Here is an 18,512-nt window from a genome sequence, read left to right on the forward strand (position 1 = left end):
TTGTATAGATAGGCTACAAAATTTTGCAATGCAAATGTTGGGTAACACTTTACAGTAAGGTTCTATTTGTTAGCATTAGTTAATGCATTAGGTGTCATGAACTAACAGCATTTCTTAATAGTGGTTAATGTTCATTTCTAAATACAGTATTGGTTATTGTTAGTTCATGTTAGTTCATAATTCATTAACTAATGTTAAGGCCTACAACTTTTAATGGTAAAAATGTATTAGTAGATGTTGAATTTAACATTAACCAAGAATAAATGCTTTTCATTCTTAGTTCATGTTAACTAATGTAGTTAACTAATGTTAACAAATATAAATTATTGTATAGTGTTATCAATATATTATTATTGTTATTATTGCTATTATTATCGTTTTTGTTAACGACAACAATAACAATAATGAACTTCATAATGTAATATAATAATAATATTATTATCATTTTATTTATTTATTTATTTATTTATTTTTGCACGTATTGCATGATAGATAGGATTGCATAATAGATATTAGCAACTCTTTCCCTTGTTGCATCATTTCATCATGATCCAGCAGTGCGCATGTCCTATGTCTTCATCTCTATGAATCTCGTTCGTCATTGGTAGATGGAGCACATGTCTATGTACCGGCTGGTTTTTACAAGCGCTCTCCAGTCCGCTCCTTTTGCGCACGCTGCTGATGCGAAAAGCCTGGTTCCTCTTTTAAACGCGTAGTAAGGCTAAACACCTCAAGAAAATCATGGAGGAAAAGAAGAGCGAAGTCAACGGCCACGCCGGGCACAAAAGTCCGGTACCCGCGGTTTCAACAAAATCTGAAAAGAAAAGCTTTAAAGACAGGTTCATGGTGTTTTTCAAAAGAAACCTCTTAGTGATTTTGACGGTGTCCGGGGTGCTGGTGGGCGTCGGACTCGGAATGATGGTCCGGAACATGAACTTAACACGAGTGCAAATGACTTATTTCGCCTTCCCTGGAGAGATGCTGCTGAGGATGCTCAAGATGATCATCCTCCCTTTAGTAGTTTGCAGTTTGATTTCTGGCGCCGCGAGTCTGGACACCCGCTCGCTAGGAAAGCTTGGAGGAATCGCCGTGTCTTACTTTTTGGTGACCACTCTTATCGCTTCATCCATCGGGATTGTGCTCGCCTTCATCATTAAACCCGGCGTCGGAGCCGGAGCGCTAAACACCAACAATTTGGGGCTTGAAGGTGTGAGCACCAACAAAGAGACAACGGATTCGTTTTTAGACCTTGCAAGGTATTATTTAATTATATATATATATATATATATATATATATATATATATATATATATATGAATGTTAAAATTAATATGTATCATACTGTATGTGTATAATATAGCAGCATTCAACAGCGGCTGCTGAAATGTAAATAAATTACATAGAAAAATAAAGTAGTCCACTATGGCACTACTTAATCCACTGCTGCAAGTGCCCCAGCATGAGTAACTTTATACTCTATGTCACACACATGAATGCACAAGCCATGCTGAGATTAAACTTGGAAATTCTGAATATATATATATTTTTTTCTTCTTCTTTTTACATTTGAGTCAACTGTTGCTGTGCAAAATGTGCTACTCCACACATTTGTGTAATCAATGCTTGTCTGAGAAGAGCTCACTGGAAGAGGGGCTGGAAAAAAATACTCACATTTCTGGCAATAAGAGCAAGTTTCATTCCACATACTGTATGAAAGTAGGACAATGGTGCTCAAATCTAAAGTTCCACATTCTGCAAAATGTTTAATCAGCAGATATATTGAATTGAATGGCTGAAACATGCTCTACTTAATGCTCTACTTACTTGTGGGATTATAAATCTATGTAATTGGGGTCCAGTTGCTTATATAGAGAGTGTGTGTATATATATATATATATATATATATATATATATATATATATATATATATATATATATATATATTAATATAATTGTAATATTGTCATTAAAGGTTTTCTAAACTTAATGTATTTCTTGCAGCTAGCTGCAGAACTTTAAGAAAAACGATATAATAATAGGCTTATCATGAACCCCACTCCTCTTTGCCTCATAGTTCACAGGGTTACTAGATTAATCCTTTCTTTAACTCGGGTCATATTATTATATAAGAACTTAAATCTCAACTCAACTTAGTGTACTGTATATTCTTGCACAAGACTGGCTTTGTTTGTATATTGCTCTTGGTGTTTAAATTGCTGCTAACTCAATGTGAAGAGTATAACAATTGGGTCATATTAAAATATTGCACAGGCATTTTAGTTTGTATGCTTTATTATGTAGTCTGAGTGAATGTCTATTTGGAGGTAAGGCTACTCAGTGCATGGCGATTCTGTCAGAAGTGTCAGGATTTGTCATGCTGTGTGGGAATTTACCAAAGGAACATCAGTGAAGTCCATATGTAATGATAAGGGAGTTTTACACATGTCTGCATTACTGGTTTATCTTGCTTGCTTGTTTTTCCACTCAGAAACCTGTTCCCATCTAACCTGGTGGCTGCAGCTTTCCGTTCAGTAAGTTACTTTTATTTTATTTCTTTTGCCTCTGTCCACTTTTGTATGTAAACACAGCTCCAAATCACGTACATACACGCACCAACAGTCATATCCAGAATTAATATTTATGTCCTTCCTAAGATCACATATCCATGTTAACAGCCCCTTCATCTGTAATCGATAAAGTCTTGAAATGGAGTAACCATTTTTTGTCCATGCTTCAATAAATACCTCCCATCCTTTGTCACCACTAAGTAACCATGCTTTTACCATAGCAAGCTGATTCCATTCCTTGATGCCTGGCAACCTGGCTTGTTTTGCTGGGTTGTACCACACGGGCAAATGCTAAACTGTGAGCACACTCTGCTCAAAGGAAGTTCAGGGGGTTCGGCAGTCGGACCTCACTGACACAAATTGACCTGGGCAGTCAGTAATCAATTTGTAAAAAAGGATGTTTTCTAAAAGGCCAGAAGAGCTTAAGAAAGAGAGTCAGGTTCATTAGGTGGAGATAGAATGTTTTTCTACGCAGTTTGAGAATGTTTCTCTATCCAGTGGGATTTCTATTGACATTTACCTGGATGGAATCCAATAAAGGCTTTAAATGTGAAGGGACAAAGATTAGCAGGATTAATGCAGAAATGCCTGGGAATTACTTTTACAAATGGACTGATCCAAAGTAATTGTAGTAGATCTTTTCAAAGTTGTCTTAATTATCTTTAACTGAAATCTGTGAGGGACTATAATTTCTCACTTATTTGCTATCACTGTAAATTCAGGTTAAATATAGATATGGCTGCATGTGAACTTCTATATATTTGAGTGGGAAGGATAGGCTAAGACTAAACTGGGGTACTCCAAACCATATAATTGGAGTTTTTTAGGAACAGGGTTACTGAATAGGAGGGTTGTGAGGGATCACTGTCATTGTCTCTGTGTGTGCCAGTCCCCAAGTCCTCTTCAGCAAACTTTAAATGCTGCTTTTGTTAGTATTTTGGCACTAGACTTCCACAGAAAAAGGCTCATTTGAGAGAAATAATCATATGCATCAAAAAAGTTTGCTGTAGTTCATGAAGCCTCACACTGTAATGGAATGAGATAACCAAAATAGCAGTAAAAAACCACTGTACAGTATGTAACTCATGATATTGTCCTCGTCTGTCTCTCATTTTTTCACAGTATGCCACTGATTACAAGACGATTCTTGTTGGAAATGGAACCAATGGAACCCTCAACTACCAAAAGGTACATGATCTTTACACATTACACCAGCCACCAAATGTATTGATGTGTCATTCTTCCGTAAAATCATTGTCAAATTAGAAGTAGGTCCTTTTACTTACTTTTTCTGTATTAAGCATATAATGGCAAGTACAAAATGGTCAACATTTCCAGGGATTTATAACAGAATTTGTTCACACTGCGAATTTGGCAAAAGGACGTTGAAAATTCTGCCAGTGGCCAAAATGTTGTTGACCAGTTTCTAGATCAGATGTCCACAGGGAGGTGCTAAAAGCAAGTTTTTATTTTGTTTTGTTTTTTCATTTTAAGTGATGTAATACAGTCAACAGGAATGAATATTTGATTAACCCTACCCCCTAACCCAATACCGAACCCTTAACCTAACCTTAAATGGAGTAAAATGCAATTTTAGTGCAAAAATGCAACCTCCGAATCATGATCACCATTGTTTATGTGAATGCAATTACTTCCTGGTTTCCATGGGACCAGAACTCCTGTCTTGTAGACTACTCATGCAATGCGCTATTAATAGCATCGCAGGTAATGTAGAAAATGTCTGATGGGGAATGGAGCTTGTCAGTAATTCGGCAGATTGAGGACGATTTTAGGGTATATGATAATTCGGAAGCAGCATGTCAATTTCTACGTGATCATGTTGTTGGTTTAAGATATCACTTTTTAACATGTCATTTTATAACCAATAATTGTTCACATTTGGGAATGTAATACCTTAGTCCAGTTAGAGCATCCAGGCAGAAACCTTAATTTGGCTGTTTTTTTTTTTTTTTTCTCATACCACTCTGTAGTGCAGGCTGTTTGGCAGCCTTGAATGAGCTTGCTGTGTGTTTGCACAAGGCCAGGGTTGACACAGCCAGTTTAGCTGCTTCTAAACTACCGAGCACTCAAGCAGCTGGAGATGGCAAGCCTTTCCCAGAGTGCTTTTTTCATGCGCCTCCCATGTGCCTTAATTCTCAGCAATAAACCTTAGTCTGAGTAGATACCATATTTAATATTACATTAATGAAAACGAGGGATAGATGTACAGTCCGTTCAATAGGCTGCCAATAGGTGGCAGTAGTGCAATGTATAAAATTAAGCAGATATGCGGAAGGAGCTTCAGTTGATGTATACATCAGCTATCAGAGTGGAGAAAAAGTGATTTCAACCGTGGCGTGATTGTTGGTGCCAGACGGGCTGGTTTGAGTATTTCTGTAACTGCTGATCTCCTGGGATTTTCACGCACAACAGTCTCTAGAGTTTTCTCAGAATGATGCCAAAAACAAAAAATATCCAATGAGTGGCAGTTCTGCAGACGGAAACGCCTTGTTGATGAGGGAGGCCAACAGAAAATGGCCAGACTGGTTCGAACTGACAGAAAGGCTACAGTAACTCAGATAAGCACTCTGTACAATTGTACTGAGCAGAATAGCACCTCAGAATGCACAACACGTCGAACCCATAGTGTTCCTAATAAAGTGCTCAGTGAGTGCATATAGTCATTCTAAAAGCATATTGCTTAGCTACGTATTGCTATATATTTACTGTAGACTGATCTCACTGTGAATTCGGCAACAGTAGATCAAAACTTGTGCTGCTGAAATTGGTTTGTTCTTAACAAAATTAAAATCACTGCCCCCCAGTGGCCGAAGTGTTGCTAAAAGGTCCACAAAGTGGTGCCAAAAGCAAGTTGTATTTTCAGTTGTAAATGATGTAATACAGTCAACAAGAATGCATATTTTATTAACTCTACTCCTTAACCCAAACCACAACCCTAAACCTAACTGTGAGTGGAGTTAAAATGTAATTTTAGAGTGAAAATGCAACCTGCACTCACCGTTGTATGTAAACGGAATTACTTCCTGATTTGCATGGGACCAAAAGATTGTCTCTGAGATATCTGCTCATGCAACAAAGGTGCATCAACCCCACTCTGCCGAATTACCAACAAACTCCATCACCCATCAGACATTTTTGCATCAATTCAGTTTGAATTGATGCAAAAATGTCTGATGGGTGATGGAGTTTGTTGGTAATTCGGCAGAGTGGGGTTGATTTCAGGGTACATAAACTGTCAGAAACAACTTATCAACTTTCCTTGGGATCATGTTGCTATATCTAAGCAACATGATTTAGAATGACTCAAGAGATATTCTCTTAATAGTACTTAAGAAAAATAATTTAACTATCCTAATTAATATTTGCTGTTTTCTGTCATTAAATGCCTAAAATTGATCTTATATAGTAAATAAAGTTATATCTACTAAATAATTAGCCTTCAAATAAATCAAAGGGTGTTTTTTACATCCTGGCTCAGCTAAATGTCTCATATCTGCTGGTGCATGTTAAAATATTGGTCAATCCCTCAGAACGCTTAAGGTCCATAATTGCATAAGTAGGGCTTACAGAAAGACCAGTGCTTTGTGCCAAGTGATGAGCCATGTCTGGACATCTATTGGAGCCCAGAACAAGAGAGGGATTCAGTTGAACGCTAGTTCAGTCTCATCAGATCTTCATCATCCTGTGACCCCACTGCCAGCACCACTTTCTGAGAGCCAATCTTTCACATTTTGTCTTTTGAAAGTCACTTGTCCATGCAAAATCATATCAGATTCAGTGGCGGCAAATATGACATTATACCAATGAATGGAAACATTAGTTAATTACATTGTTGTGAACTGCTGGGTTCAACAGTTATCAGAAAACATTTATGTGTTTGTGGCTGTTTTTTGACAAACATTAACATGTTTGTTGTACAAAACAGTGTCACTCACCAAAGTGGATTTCATCAGATTTGATTTTGTTGTGGCAATGTTCACTTTCGACCAATTGTCAATAAATATAGTATTGTAAAGAACAGTAAATGAAGCCAAGTAAATATTGAAAAGGCTGAATGGCAATATTGTAATATCTGATTGTTCACTTTTGGAAGCCCCTTCTTCATAACAATCATTATAATGTTCTGGTGGGTTGTAGGTTCCTTATGGAACAGATACTGACGGAATGAATATTCTGGGCCTTGTTCTCTTTGCTATGGTTTTTGGAGTTGCTTTGAAAAAGCTTGGGGCAGAAGGAGAGGAGCTCATTCGTTTTTTCAATGCCTTCAATGAAGCCACAATGGTACTGGTCTCCTGGATCATGTGGTAAGTGATGAGCTTTGATCAAGTTGATTAGCCTATGTAGTACAAAGCCAATTGTTATTTATAATGCTAATGTTTACTTAAATCATAGAACCAATGGTTTTGAACCAATATATACTATATATTTTAAGTATGTTTAAGTACAAAGTAATAAAACAGCATAGCCTGATTGTTTTTTAATAGTCAACACTAAACAATCATACTCATTATATACGTACATATACATGTTCATTTTATGCATTCTGAAACCTACTGTCCAACACATTTATACCGCCTTTAACTGTTGTATTTTTTTTTTTTACTCCTTTAGGTATGTCCCTTTTGGCATCATGTTCTTGGTAGGGAGTAAGATTGTGGAGATGGAAGATGTGGTTCTGTTGGTCACTAGTTTGGGGAAGTATATTTTTGCCTCTATCCTGGGTCACATCATCCATGGTGGCATCGTCTTACCTCTCATCTACTTTGGATTCACTCGTACAAACCCCTTCAGTTTCCTCGCTGGCCTCATCACACCTTTTACAACAGCCTTTGCAACCTGCTCCAGGTAATTTCCTATAGTGCATATCTCTGCTGAAAGGACCAGCTTAGAACAGCACAAAGTTCTATGCAGGTTTATGCTAGTTAGTGCTGGTTTGGTGCTGGTCTAACTGGTGGACCACCATAGGCAATCTGTTGACCAGCAAAATATGCAGGTCAACCAATGGAACCCTTTAAAATATTGTGTTTTCTAATTATTTGATTTATCTCTTAAAATAGTTTTGTTATTGTAACCTAATGTATTCAGGTTGATTCAGTTATGTTAAATAATATTATTTTATTATATAATTTGTCATATAAATAAAAAAAATATAAATAATAATTTTGACTTGAATAAAACCAGTTTATCATGTTACCACATAAAACACATTTTTAGGTTAACATTTTTTTCAGTGTATTTCTAATGAAGCTGGTTGACCAAGAGAGACTTACTGGTTAACTTTGTAATGACACCAGCGGTATTTCATACTGTGAACCAGCATCCAAAACGCAACATGCACCAGCAATGCATGTCTTTTCAAACGGGATATCTCTAAATGTTGTCCTTTAAGCAAGTTTATTTGAGCTAATCTACATGATTTTTATTTTTTTGTAAAGTAAACTTAATGTGGGCAAATGTTACATAGTATTTGTTTAGTCATTTTGTAAATGTTTAGGTTCAGTCGGTTTCCAGAATTTGACTACCAAGCTTTGTTTTTTGTTCCTGGAACCACCACTCTTGCTAAATCTTCAACAGTGTTGTATGATATGCAGAAACCTTGATCTGTTGACAAAGGAAAGTGAACCCCTTAATCTGGGGAACAAAGAAACATTCTTGAAGGGTCTTTTCCATAACTGTATGGTTAGATTAAAAGTGCGGTCTTTGGCGGCATTTCAGAAAGTTCTATAACCTGAAACAGGGCTTTATAGTGCAAGCATCGAGTGAACATTACTGTTCATATGAGTGATGTCTAACTTATACAACTTTTGTATAATTTTTATCATTTGTTCCCGACCTACAAGCAGAAACTAAAATCAGCTAAGCCTGTAGTAAGGTCTGTAAAGAGATGGACCAATGAAGCAGAGCTGGAACTACAAGCCTGCTTTGACTGCACTGATTGGAATGTTTTTGAGGATGCAGCCACAGACTTGAACGAGTTCACAGATACTGTGACATCATATATCAATTTCTGTGAGGATATGTGCATCCCTACCAGGACATTTTTATCATTCAATAATGATAAACCATGGTTAACAGGAAAACTCGGACAGCTTCGTCATGCCAAAGAGGGTGCTTACAGAAGTGGGGATAAAACATTGTACAACCAGGCCAGAAACACACTGACTAAGGAATTCAGAGTGGCTAAATGAAGCTACTCTGAGAAAAAAATAAAAATAAACAGTTTTCAGCCAATGATCCTGCATCTGTGTGGAAAGGCCTAAAAAGCATAAAAAGTACAAGACACCTCCCCCTCGCTCTGTAGAGAGTCAATTAATGGCTGATGAACTGAATGTGTTTTACTGTAGGTTTGAAATGCCCAGTCTCACACCCCTATCCTGCTCTGATCTTCACTTCACACACACAAACACCATTTGGAACCTCCCTCCTCCCCCCTCCTGCTACTCAATCTGCAGTTATAATCTGTGAGGAGGATGTGCGCCGGGTCATTCGGAAACAAAATTCTAGGATAGCTTCAGGCCCAGACGGTGTTTAACCTGCCTGTCTGAAAGTCTGTGCTGACCAACTGGCCCCCACCTTTACACAGATCTTCAATAGATCACTGGAGCAGTGTGAAGTTCCCTGCTGCTTCAAACGCTCCACCATCATTCCGGTCCCCAAAAAACCCAAAATCACAGGACTTAATGACCACAGGCCTGTCGCTCTCACGTCTGTGGTCATGAAGTCGTTTGAGAGACTAGTTTTGGCCTACCTGAAGGACATCACTGGAAGCCTGCTGGACCTCCTTCAGTTTGCTTACCAAGCAAACAGGTCTGTGGATGATGCTGTCAATATGAGACTGCATTAAATCCTGCAACACCTTGACAGACTGGGACTTATGCAAGGATCCTATTTGTGGACTTCAGTTCAGCCTTCAATACCATCATGCCTGATCTTCTCTCAACAAAACTGACCCAGCTCTCTGTGCCCACCCCAATCTGTCGATGGATCACCAGCTTTCTGACAGATAGGCAGCAGCTAGTGAGACTGGGGAAACTCACATCCAGGACCCTCACTATTAGCACTGGTGCTCCTCAGGGATGCGTTCTCTCTCCATTGCTCTTCTCCCTGTACACGAATAACTGCACTGCAAAATACCCCACTGTCGAGCTCCTGAAGTTTGCTGATGACACCTGGTCATCTGCCTCATCCGTGACGGTGACGAGTCTATAGACAGATGGGAGGTTGATCTGCTGGCTGGCTATCTGGTACGGTCACAACAACCTTGAGCTGAACATGCTCCCCCAGTGGAGATGATAGTGGACTTCAGCAGAACCCCCCTCCCCCCACCATCCTGAACAGCACTGTGGTAGCAGTGGAGTCATTCAGGTTCCTGGGCTCTACCATCTCTCAGGACCTGAAGTGGGACACCCACATAGACTCCATTGTGAAGAAGGCTCAGCAGAGGTTGTACTTCCTTAACCAGCTGAGGAAGTTCAACCTGCCACAGGAGCTGCTGACACAGTTCTACTTGGCCATCATTGAGTCTGTCCTGTGTCCTGTGGTTCAGCCACCAAATCAGACAAAAGGAAACTGCGACGGAGAGTCAGGACTGCTGAGAGGATTATTGGTGCCCCCCTGCCCACCCTTCAAGACCTGTACGTATCCAGAGTGAGGAAACGTGCAGGTAGAATTACTCTGGACCCCACACACCCTGCCCACTCCCTCTTTGAACTGTTGCCCTCTGGCTGGCACTACAGAGCACTCAAAGCCAGGACATCCAGGCTCAAGAACAATTTTACCCTCAGGCCATTTTCCACATGAACAATTAAACTGTTAAAGGAGTGGTGGTGGCGTAGTGGACTAAAGCACTGAACAGGTAAGCAGAAGGCTGTTGGTTCAATCCCCACAGCCACCACCATTGTGTCCTTGAGCAAGGCACTTAACTCCAGGTTGCTCCAGGGGGATTGTCCCTGTAATAAGGGCACTGTAAGTTGCTTTGGATAAAAGCATCTGCCAAATGCATAAATGTAAATGTAAACTGCCTCAGGACTCCCCCATGGTGCAATAATGTAAATACACATCTCATTTACATATGTAAATTCACATATTTAATTCAATAACTGTACATACCCCTAACTTGCACATACATTACCACTTGCACATGTACATACGCCATTCTGTTATATGTCCTATTATTATTATTATTATTATGTCTATTTAGACTCTTACCTTGTTTTATATTCTGTGTCTCACTGCAGTGTTCTGTGTGTACTTGTTTATCCAATCACCCAAAAAAATTCCTTGCGTACGTGAGAGCACTTGGCATTCTCATTCTGATTCTGATAAGGCTGTCAGTCAGGGCTGCTACATTACATTTATTCATTTGGCAGATGCTTTTATCTAAAGCGACTTACAAAAGAGGAAAACATAAGCGAATCATCTTAGGAGACAGTGGTATGAAAAGTGCTGTATTACAAAGTATCACTAGCATCATAATAGTATTCAAAACAGAATAAAGTGCAACAGGAATTTTTTTTTTTTTTTTTTTTAATGACTGGTTAAGTGCTCATGGAACAGATGTGTATTTAGTCGTTTTTTTGAAGACAGAGAGTGAGTCAGCTTCACGGATGGAGTTGGGAAGGTTGTTCCACCAACGTGGTACGATGAAGCTGAAAGTCCGGGAAAGTGTTTTGGTGCCTCTTTGCGTTGGTACAACGAGGCGACGTTCCTTAGCCGACCGCAGGCTTCTAGTGGGCGCGTAGCTCTGCATAAATGATTTTAGGTATGCTGGAGCAGACCCAGTGACTGTTCTGTATGCCAGCATCAGAGCCTTGAATTTGATACGTGCATCAACCGGCAGCCAGTGGAGAGAGACAAGGAGTGGTGTAACGTGCTCTCTTTGGTTCATTAAAGACCAGACGTGCTGCTGCATTCTGGATCATTTGCAGGGGTCTAATTGTACATGCCGGGAGGCCTGCAATGAGAGTGTTACAGTAGTCCAGTCTAGTTATGACAAGTGACTGGACAAGCAGTTGTGTGGCACGTTCAGAGAGTAAGGGTCTTATCTTCCTGATATTGTAGAGTGTAAATCTACATGATCTTGTGGTCTTTGAGATGTGGTCTGTGAAATTTATTCTGTTGTCAATGGTTACCCCTAGATTTCTGACTGATTTGGAAGGCGTTACTGTAGTTGCACCCAGCTGCACGGTGATGTTGTGTTCAACAGCAGGGTTGGCTGGAAAGACAAGGAGTTCAGTCTTGGCTGGGTTGAGTTGCAGGTGGTGCTCCTTCATCCAGGCCAAGATGTCCGCCAGGCAGGCAGAAATTCGAGCAGTCACTGTGGTGTCGTTGGGGTGGAAAGACAAGTAGTCATCACTGTAGCAGTGGTAAGAGAAACCATGTGCCTGAATGATGGGTCCCAGTGATGTTGTGTATATAGAGAAGAGAAGTGGCCCAAGCACTGATCCCTGAGGTACCCCAGTAAGTAGCTGATGTGGCTTGGATACCTCACTTCTCCAGGCTACCTTGAAGGACCTACCTGAGAAATAGGAATGAAACCAGTCAAGCACAGTTCCTGTGATGCCCAATGTCAGGCTGTTGATGTCTGGTTAACTGAAAATATAAAGTCCTTTGGCATATATCAAGTTTAAATTAAGTTTCTGAATTCTATAATAATTGTTAATTCAGTTTTTCAGTGATTGCTCTTCCAAATGTTTTGCATAGATATTGTGACACATTAACATTACAGTTTTTGTGCCCCTAAATTTTCGACTGTCATGAGTGTTCCTATACAAAAGTGTTAGTATAGAGCCCTGGCCTGAAAGTTTGTTAGACCTTATGAACTATTTCCTCATATTAATGCTTATCTTCTTCATCTCACTTATGATGGTCAGAATTAGATTTGTAATGGCCATTATTACTGTTGTTTTTGTCATTATAAATTATCAGACTTAATTGAGTCCTTTGCTGTTTTCTGTACCTGCACAGCTCAGCGACCCTGCCCACTATGATGAAGTGTGTAGAAGAGAACAACGGTGTTGATAAAAGAATCAGCCGGTTCATCCTACCGATAGGAGCTACTATCAACATGGATGGAGCAGCCATTTTCCAGTGCGTTGCGGCTGTGTTTATCGCCCAGCTTAACAACGTTGAACTCAACGCAGGCCAGATCTTCACCATCCTGTGAGTGCATCTCACGTGAAGCCTTTCCTCAAGTAGCAGGAGTATTCATTTACACTGTGAACATTATACTGTATCTAGTAATACTGGTTGCACGTGACATGTACTCTGTATCTAAACAGGGCAGAGATACTAAGCTTGATCTAAATTTACAAGCATTACTGCACACTCACTCTCTGGAGCCTGTTCCAGTGTTATGCTATAGAGATCAGATTATGCTATAGACAGTCCCGGTTCTACAGGGGTGCTTGAGGGTGATAAGCACCCTCAAACGAAACTTAGAACACCCTCAATTGCAGACCAGGGCAAACTACTGCCCGCGGGTTGATTTATCATGAACGTTTTTTATTAGATCTTTCATTTATCTGGCTTTTGGGCCTATCGGCATCCATAAGCTTTTAATACGCTCAGGGTTGCCAGATAGTAAATGCAACACCCCAATCAGAGATTTATACTTGCACAAATTGGAAATATTTGCCTTATGTCATACTTAATTTATGCAATCTGCAACTATACATGTGAGTGCACGCGCTTTCTCTCCGCAAAAAACAAACAAACAACAACCTAGCGCTCAGTAATGCACGGAGGGGACACGCGAGTAAAACCAAGTGAGAGAGGAATATATTTATTCTTTGTGTTATTTGTAAAAGTCCCTCACACCTGTATATGAATGTTACTCTGACAGTAATCATTTATCAATGTCATGCAGTCTGTTTTATTCAGTGGTGTGCTGAATGGGGTGCCAAACATTGACAAGACCCACATCATGACCCATGAGCATGTAAATAGGTTGATAATATTCTGAGAATAAAATAAGTAAATGGGTCCACTTTGGGGCTAACATTAAAATAAGCTTTTAGAATCTATTTCCTGAATATTTTATTTTACTTTTAAACCAGACTTCTGATATAGGGTGTTAAATTAAATACTAAATTACCATTGCATTGAAGTATGGTAAAATAATCACAATCACACTCTGCACAATTGAATATGTAAGACTAATACTGTAAATTGGCAAGCAGATTTTCTTGAATACCAGCAAACACACAAAAATCCTTGCATTTTGTGAATGTGAATGCACAAAATGCTGCATCAAAATGTATAAACATGTGTGATAATAAATGTTTTGTACATTAAAAAAACAAACTTTTCTTTATGTTGTTTTAGTAGCATTTAAACATGATTTAATCTATTACAAATGTTTTAATTATGATACATCTCCACTTTATACAGAGCACCCCAACTATTTTTCAGAAGCACCCTCAGTGATTTTGATCTGGAACTGGGCCTGGCTATAGAGATCAACAGTTGACAGGAAAATACCTATATATTTTCCTCATAGACAAATTATTTTTAACAATAACTTATAAACCTCTCAACACAGACCCACCATGAGTTCTGAGGCTAAGCAATGATATGTGCTTCTGTTGAATCTTTCAGTACTTGCAGTATTTATATTTATCTGAGTATTTTGCAATAAACTTAAAATAAATAGTTTTAATAAAATATATATATTTTTTACCTATAAATAACAACTTTAAATCAAATAATGTTTTTAATTCAATTACTTGCTTACAATGCTTTATACGATTGTAGCTCATTGCCTCATATAAGAAGTACACAGTCTTGTTCTCTTCAAATGCTGTAATGATGTGATTCATCTTAGAGCTGGTGGTTTGGTTGATCGCTTAGAACTCTCTACTGAAGAACGGAGAAAATGAATGGGAAAATACTAAAAATAGATATGTTTTACATTGCTTATGTGTTATCAACATTGTGCCACCATTGAGCATGCTCCAGGGAATTTGTCCCTGTAATAGGTGTACTGTTAGTCGCTATCAATAAAAGCATCTGCTAAATGACTAGTTATTTGTTTATTCACAGGGTGACAGCCACCGCTTCCAGTGTGGGAGCAGCGGGCATTCCAGCTGGAGGAATCATCACCATCGCTATCATTCTGGAGGCCATCGGTCTGCCCACCCATGACCTGTCACTCATGCTGGCTGTGGACTGGATTGTGTAAGACATCTTTTCCCATTTCACACCTATCATAATAAAGCATTTAATGAGAAGGCCGGGGGATGTGATTCATAAATATTATTATTCATGAATTATTTATGAATAATAGTAAGGTCTTTAAGAATTTGAAATAACAGCAAGTATGGGAATTATGTAGTGAAAAATTTAAACAAATCTAAATAATTTTATGTTTTTCAAAGTCGCCACCCTTTGCCTTGATTCGAGCTGCGTCCGAATATCCATACTTCTCTACTATACAGTATAATATGCCTCATCCTCAGTATTCATATAATGGTAAGCAAGAAATACCCGGATGACATACTATTTCCGGCAACATTCTGAAGTGCGCATTGACTGGACACTTTATGTTCCCATAATACCTCAGGAGCTGAGGAGACGTCACGTTCAAAATGCTGGATTTAAAAAACGGCAGAGAGCTGCAAGTCAGGCGGCTCTTCTCAACTGGAAGTGAAATATATGCCACGAAAGTTGTTCCCTGTGCTTAAATTGGGCTTGTTCAACTAAACCAGAGTCGATTATTTTTGCGGATGTTGTCATTGCTTCATATATTCAGGTCACTTGTCAATAATACCCACGTGTCCAGATGAAGTATGTATTGAATCTATTCATACTGCTCTCATGCTTGCCTAAAGAATTAACTGTTTTACCAGCCGAGAATGGCATCCTTTATCAAATACAGTACATAATCTGACAGTACACGATTTCAGACACAGGATATCTTTATACCCTTCCCCATCCTTATCTTGAAACATGGTAGCATTGCAGTCTGTTCTTGAAAACCACTGCCCCCAGTGGCCAAAGCTGGAAGTGTTGTTGAGCTGAACCATCCACAGGGTGGTGCCAAAAGCTAATTTTATGTTTAGTTTTAAAAGACATCTTAAAGTCAATAGGAATGTATATTGTATTAATCCTACTCCCAAACCCCATCCCAAAATCTAAATTGTAAGTAGAGTAAAAATGTTATGTTAGAGAGAAAAATGCAACCTCCGAATTGCGCTCGTCACTGATTATGCGAACGCAATTACTGCCTGGTTTCAACACGGGATCCGAACTCCACACTCCATAGGCCACGCCACAGGGGAAGGTAAACACGCTGGAGCCGATGCAAACATGTCTTGAAAGGAGATGCCTCTTGTCAGCGAGTCGGCATAATGTGGCCGATCCTAGAAATCTCAGAAACAACATGCCGATTTCCGTGTGATCATGTTAATGCAACAAACGCTGTAAATTGAGCCTAACTTGAACTGAACCCGGACTCAGTGTTGGGTGTAATCTGATTAAAACTAATTTGTTTCTGTAATCTAATTACTTTTAGTCAAAAAGTTATATTTTAAATTATTTTAATCAAATTACAGTTATTGACTTTAATTTGAGGTAATTACTTTTAAGTTACACATAGGGTTACACATTTCTAAAATAATAAGTATAACACATTTAAAATATGAATTCATGTGTTCATATGTACAGTATGTCTGTTTGTGCTTCTATGTCAGCTGAACAATCAGGAAATATAGACATTATTTTAAAAATGTTGAGTGAAAAACAAAAACATTTCTGCTGAAAATGTTTTAGAAAGGAACTTAAAAGTAAAGTAATAAGTTATCAGACTATGTTTCGATGAAGTAAAATAATCTGATTACAACTTCAAAGAAAGAATTAGTCATTTCTAGTGGATTACTTTATCGGAGTGCCCAGAACATTCCTTGAATCTAACTGTGTGTGTGTGATCAGAGACCGGACCACCACTGTTGTGAACGTGGAGGGAGATGCTCTTGGTGCTGGCATCCTTCACCACATCAATGAGCAAGAGATGAAAAAGCAAAGACTGCAGCAGCAGCCAGAGTACCAGGAACTGCAGGAGGTGAAGGTGGAGGTGGTGGCTAATGTCCAGGCAGAGGAGGAGACCTCCCCTCTCGTCACACACCAGAACCGAGAAGATAACTCCTCACATGAAACACTTGATGACAAGGACGGTGTGGAGTCTGTGCTGTAACACAGTATTGATAGTGATCTCTCATCTTTCTCTTCTCTCTTTCTCTCTCGCTCTTTTATACAAACCACTATAGACATGATGTCACCTCAGTGTAAAGTTTACATCAAATGTAAAGTTTACTCAGATCTGTAAAAAATGGAACACTGATGGCCAGTTTGCTGTCATATTGTTAGAAATAGTTTGAAGTACATGGTAAGAAGGACAGGTTGTGTTAAGATAATCTTATCCAATTGTGCCAAAATTATTTCTTATCAGTTGTTTGTGTTTGTTCATGTGCAAAGTCTAAAAGGGAATATTTCCAGTCTGCAAGCAGTTGTCTTGTGTATAGGTGAATAGTTTTGAAAACCATTCACTTGCTCTGTTTGCTTGCTATATTTTAACTGGCTGTGTGAAACATTAACTATTTTGAAGATTTACCGGAATGTATTTGCTGTAAATATTTGTGTCCCTAATGGCAAAGCCTGTGAGACTGTGCTATAGCCTGGTAACAGTGTGATTTATTGTGGACTACGTTACATTGTGCATGTGTGCTACTGAAGGACTCCCATAAATTCAAGCATATTCTGAGATTGTGCTTTATGCTTTTTAGTACTTTCAAATCTGATTTTATATGAAAATCAAGTACAGTGACTTTAAATGGGAACTTAGGGTTCCCATGATGAGCAGTCACACTGTAAGGGTCAAACATCCCTTCTTGAATCTCTATAGATGCTGTTTGTTCCAAGAACATGATTTGTGGTATCTAGTGACACCTAGTGGTCAGTGCAATTAGAATTTGTCAGTACTCTTGTCAGATTAATTTAGTGATTCAGCTACCCATTGTCTGACAGTTTCATGACTTTTCGTACATTTTTATGCCCATACTTAAAATTGTACATTTCCATACAATTAAACAGTATAGGCCTACCTACAATTTTTAAAATGATAATTTGGTAAAAGCAAGATCGATCAGTGTAAAATAAGCTATGAATTACTTTAATTTATTTTAATAGTTTACATTTTTGTACCACATTGAAAATTATTTTCTTAATCTGTTATACCACTAATCAATGGTTTGTTTTTATGTGGTATTTTACCTCCATGTACTTTTCACTCTCATAACTGTAAGATTTCTTGTTAACGCCGTCTGTGTGTCTCTGCTTACCATTAAATTAAAAGCATTTATGTGTCTCTGATTTACATGCAATTGCTTTAAGCGCTTTACGGAATTACATTATGAAAAAATAAAATCATGGATTTACACTGAACACAATTTTTTTTATTTTTGCTTTAGTTGTGAATCTGTTTCTTCCAGGGGGCGCTTAGTGGCCGTTTTCAAATCTCAGACTGATTTGTCTCACTGGAAACATTTGTACATTAAAAAAATGAAATCATTTAAACGTTAAATTAATTCCAAGTATTTATATCTGACATATAAATTGAAATCAGCCCCAGAAATCCTTAAAAATATATATATTTTTGAATCCTTTAATCAAAATATTCACAACCCTGCCCATCGCTGAGAAAAGTACAAGCAAAGCGTGACAACACTCTTTCAACAGTGGTTTAGACAATAATTAATAACGGAATAATTACACTATTCAACTTTTATAGGCATTTATTTCATGGTCTTTGTCCGTGGTCTTGCCAAAATAACTAGCCATTTACACAAAATCAACCTTAAAAGGCTCATAAAAAAATATATATATAATTTTTTTTTTTTGTTTGGTAATTTTATTATCTTACCTGAGGTC

General features: G+C 38.4%; 2 protein-coding genes across 2 annotated transcripts in view; one reads left to right on the top strand and one right to left on the bottom strand.

Annotated features, from left to right (window-relative positions):
• The window catches only part of LOC127411817 (SERTA domain-containing protein 2-like), a 346,503-nt gene that overhangs the window by 89,110 nt on the left and 238,881 nt on the right, over positions 1 to 18,512 (bottom strand). The window lies entirely within an intron of this gene.
• On the top strand, positions 607 to 17,954 carry slc1a4 (solute carrier family 1 member 4). Its single transcript, XM_051647611.1, has 8 exons — positions 607 to 1,256; positions 2,489 to 2,531; positions 3,690 to 3,755; positions 6,726 to 6,892; positions 7,200 to 7,433; positions 12,555 to 12,749; positions 14,631 to 14,765; positions 16,518 to 17,954. The coding sequence occupies exons 1-8, from the start codon at positions 742 to 744 to the stop codon at positions 16,777 to 16,779; spliced, it is 1,617 nt and encodes a 538-aa protein (XP_051503571.1). The 5' UTR covers positions 607 to 741; the 3' UTR covers positions 16,780 to 17,954.

This window comes from Myxocyprinus asiaticus, chromosome 21, assembly GCF_019703515.2.
Source record: "Myxocyprinus asiaticus isolate MX2 ecotype Aquarium Trade chromosome 21, UBuf_Myxa_2, whole genome shotgun sequence".
Taxonomy (NCBI): Eukaryota; Metazoa; Chordata; class Actinopteri; order Cypriniformes; family Catostomidae; genus Myxocyprinus; species Myxocyprinus asiaticus.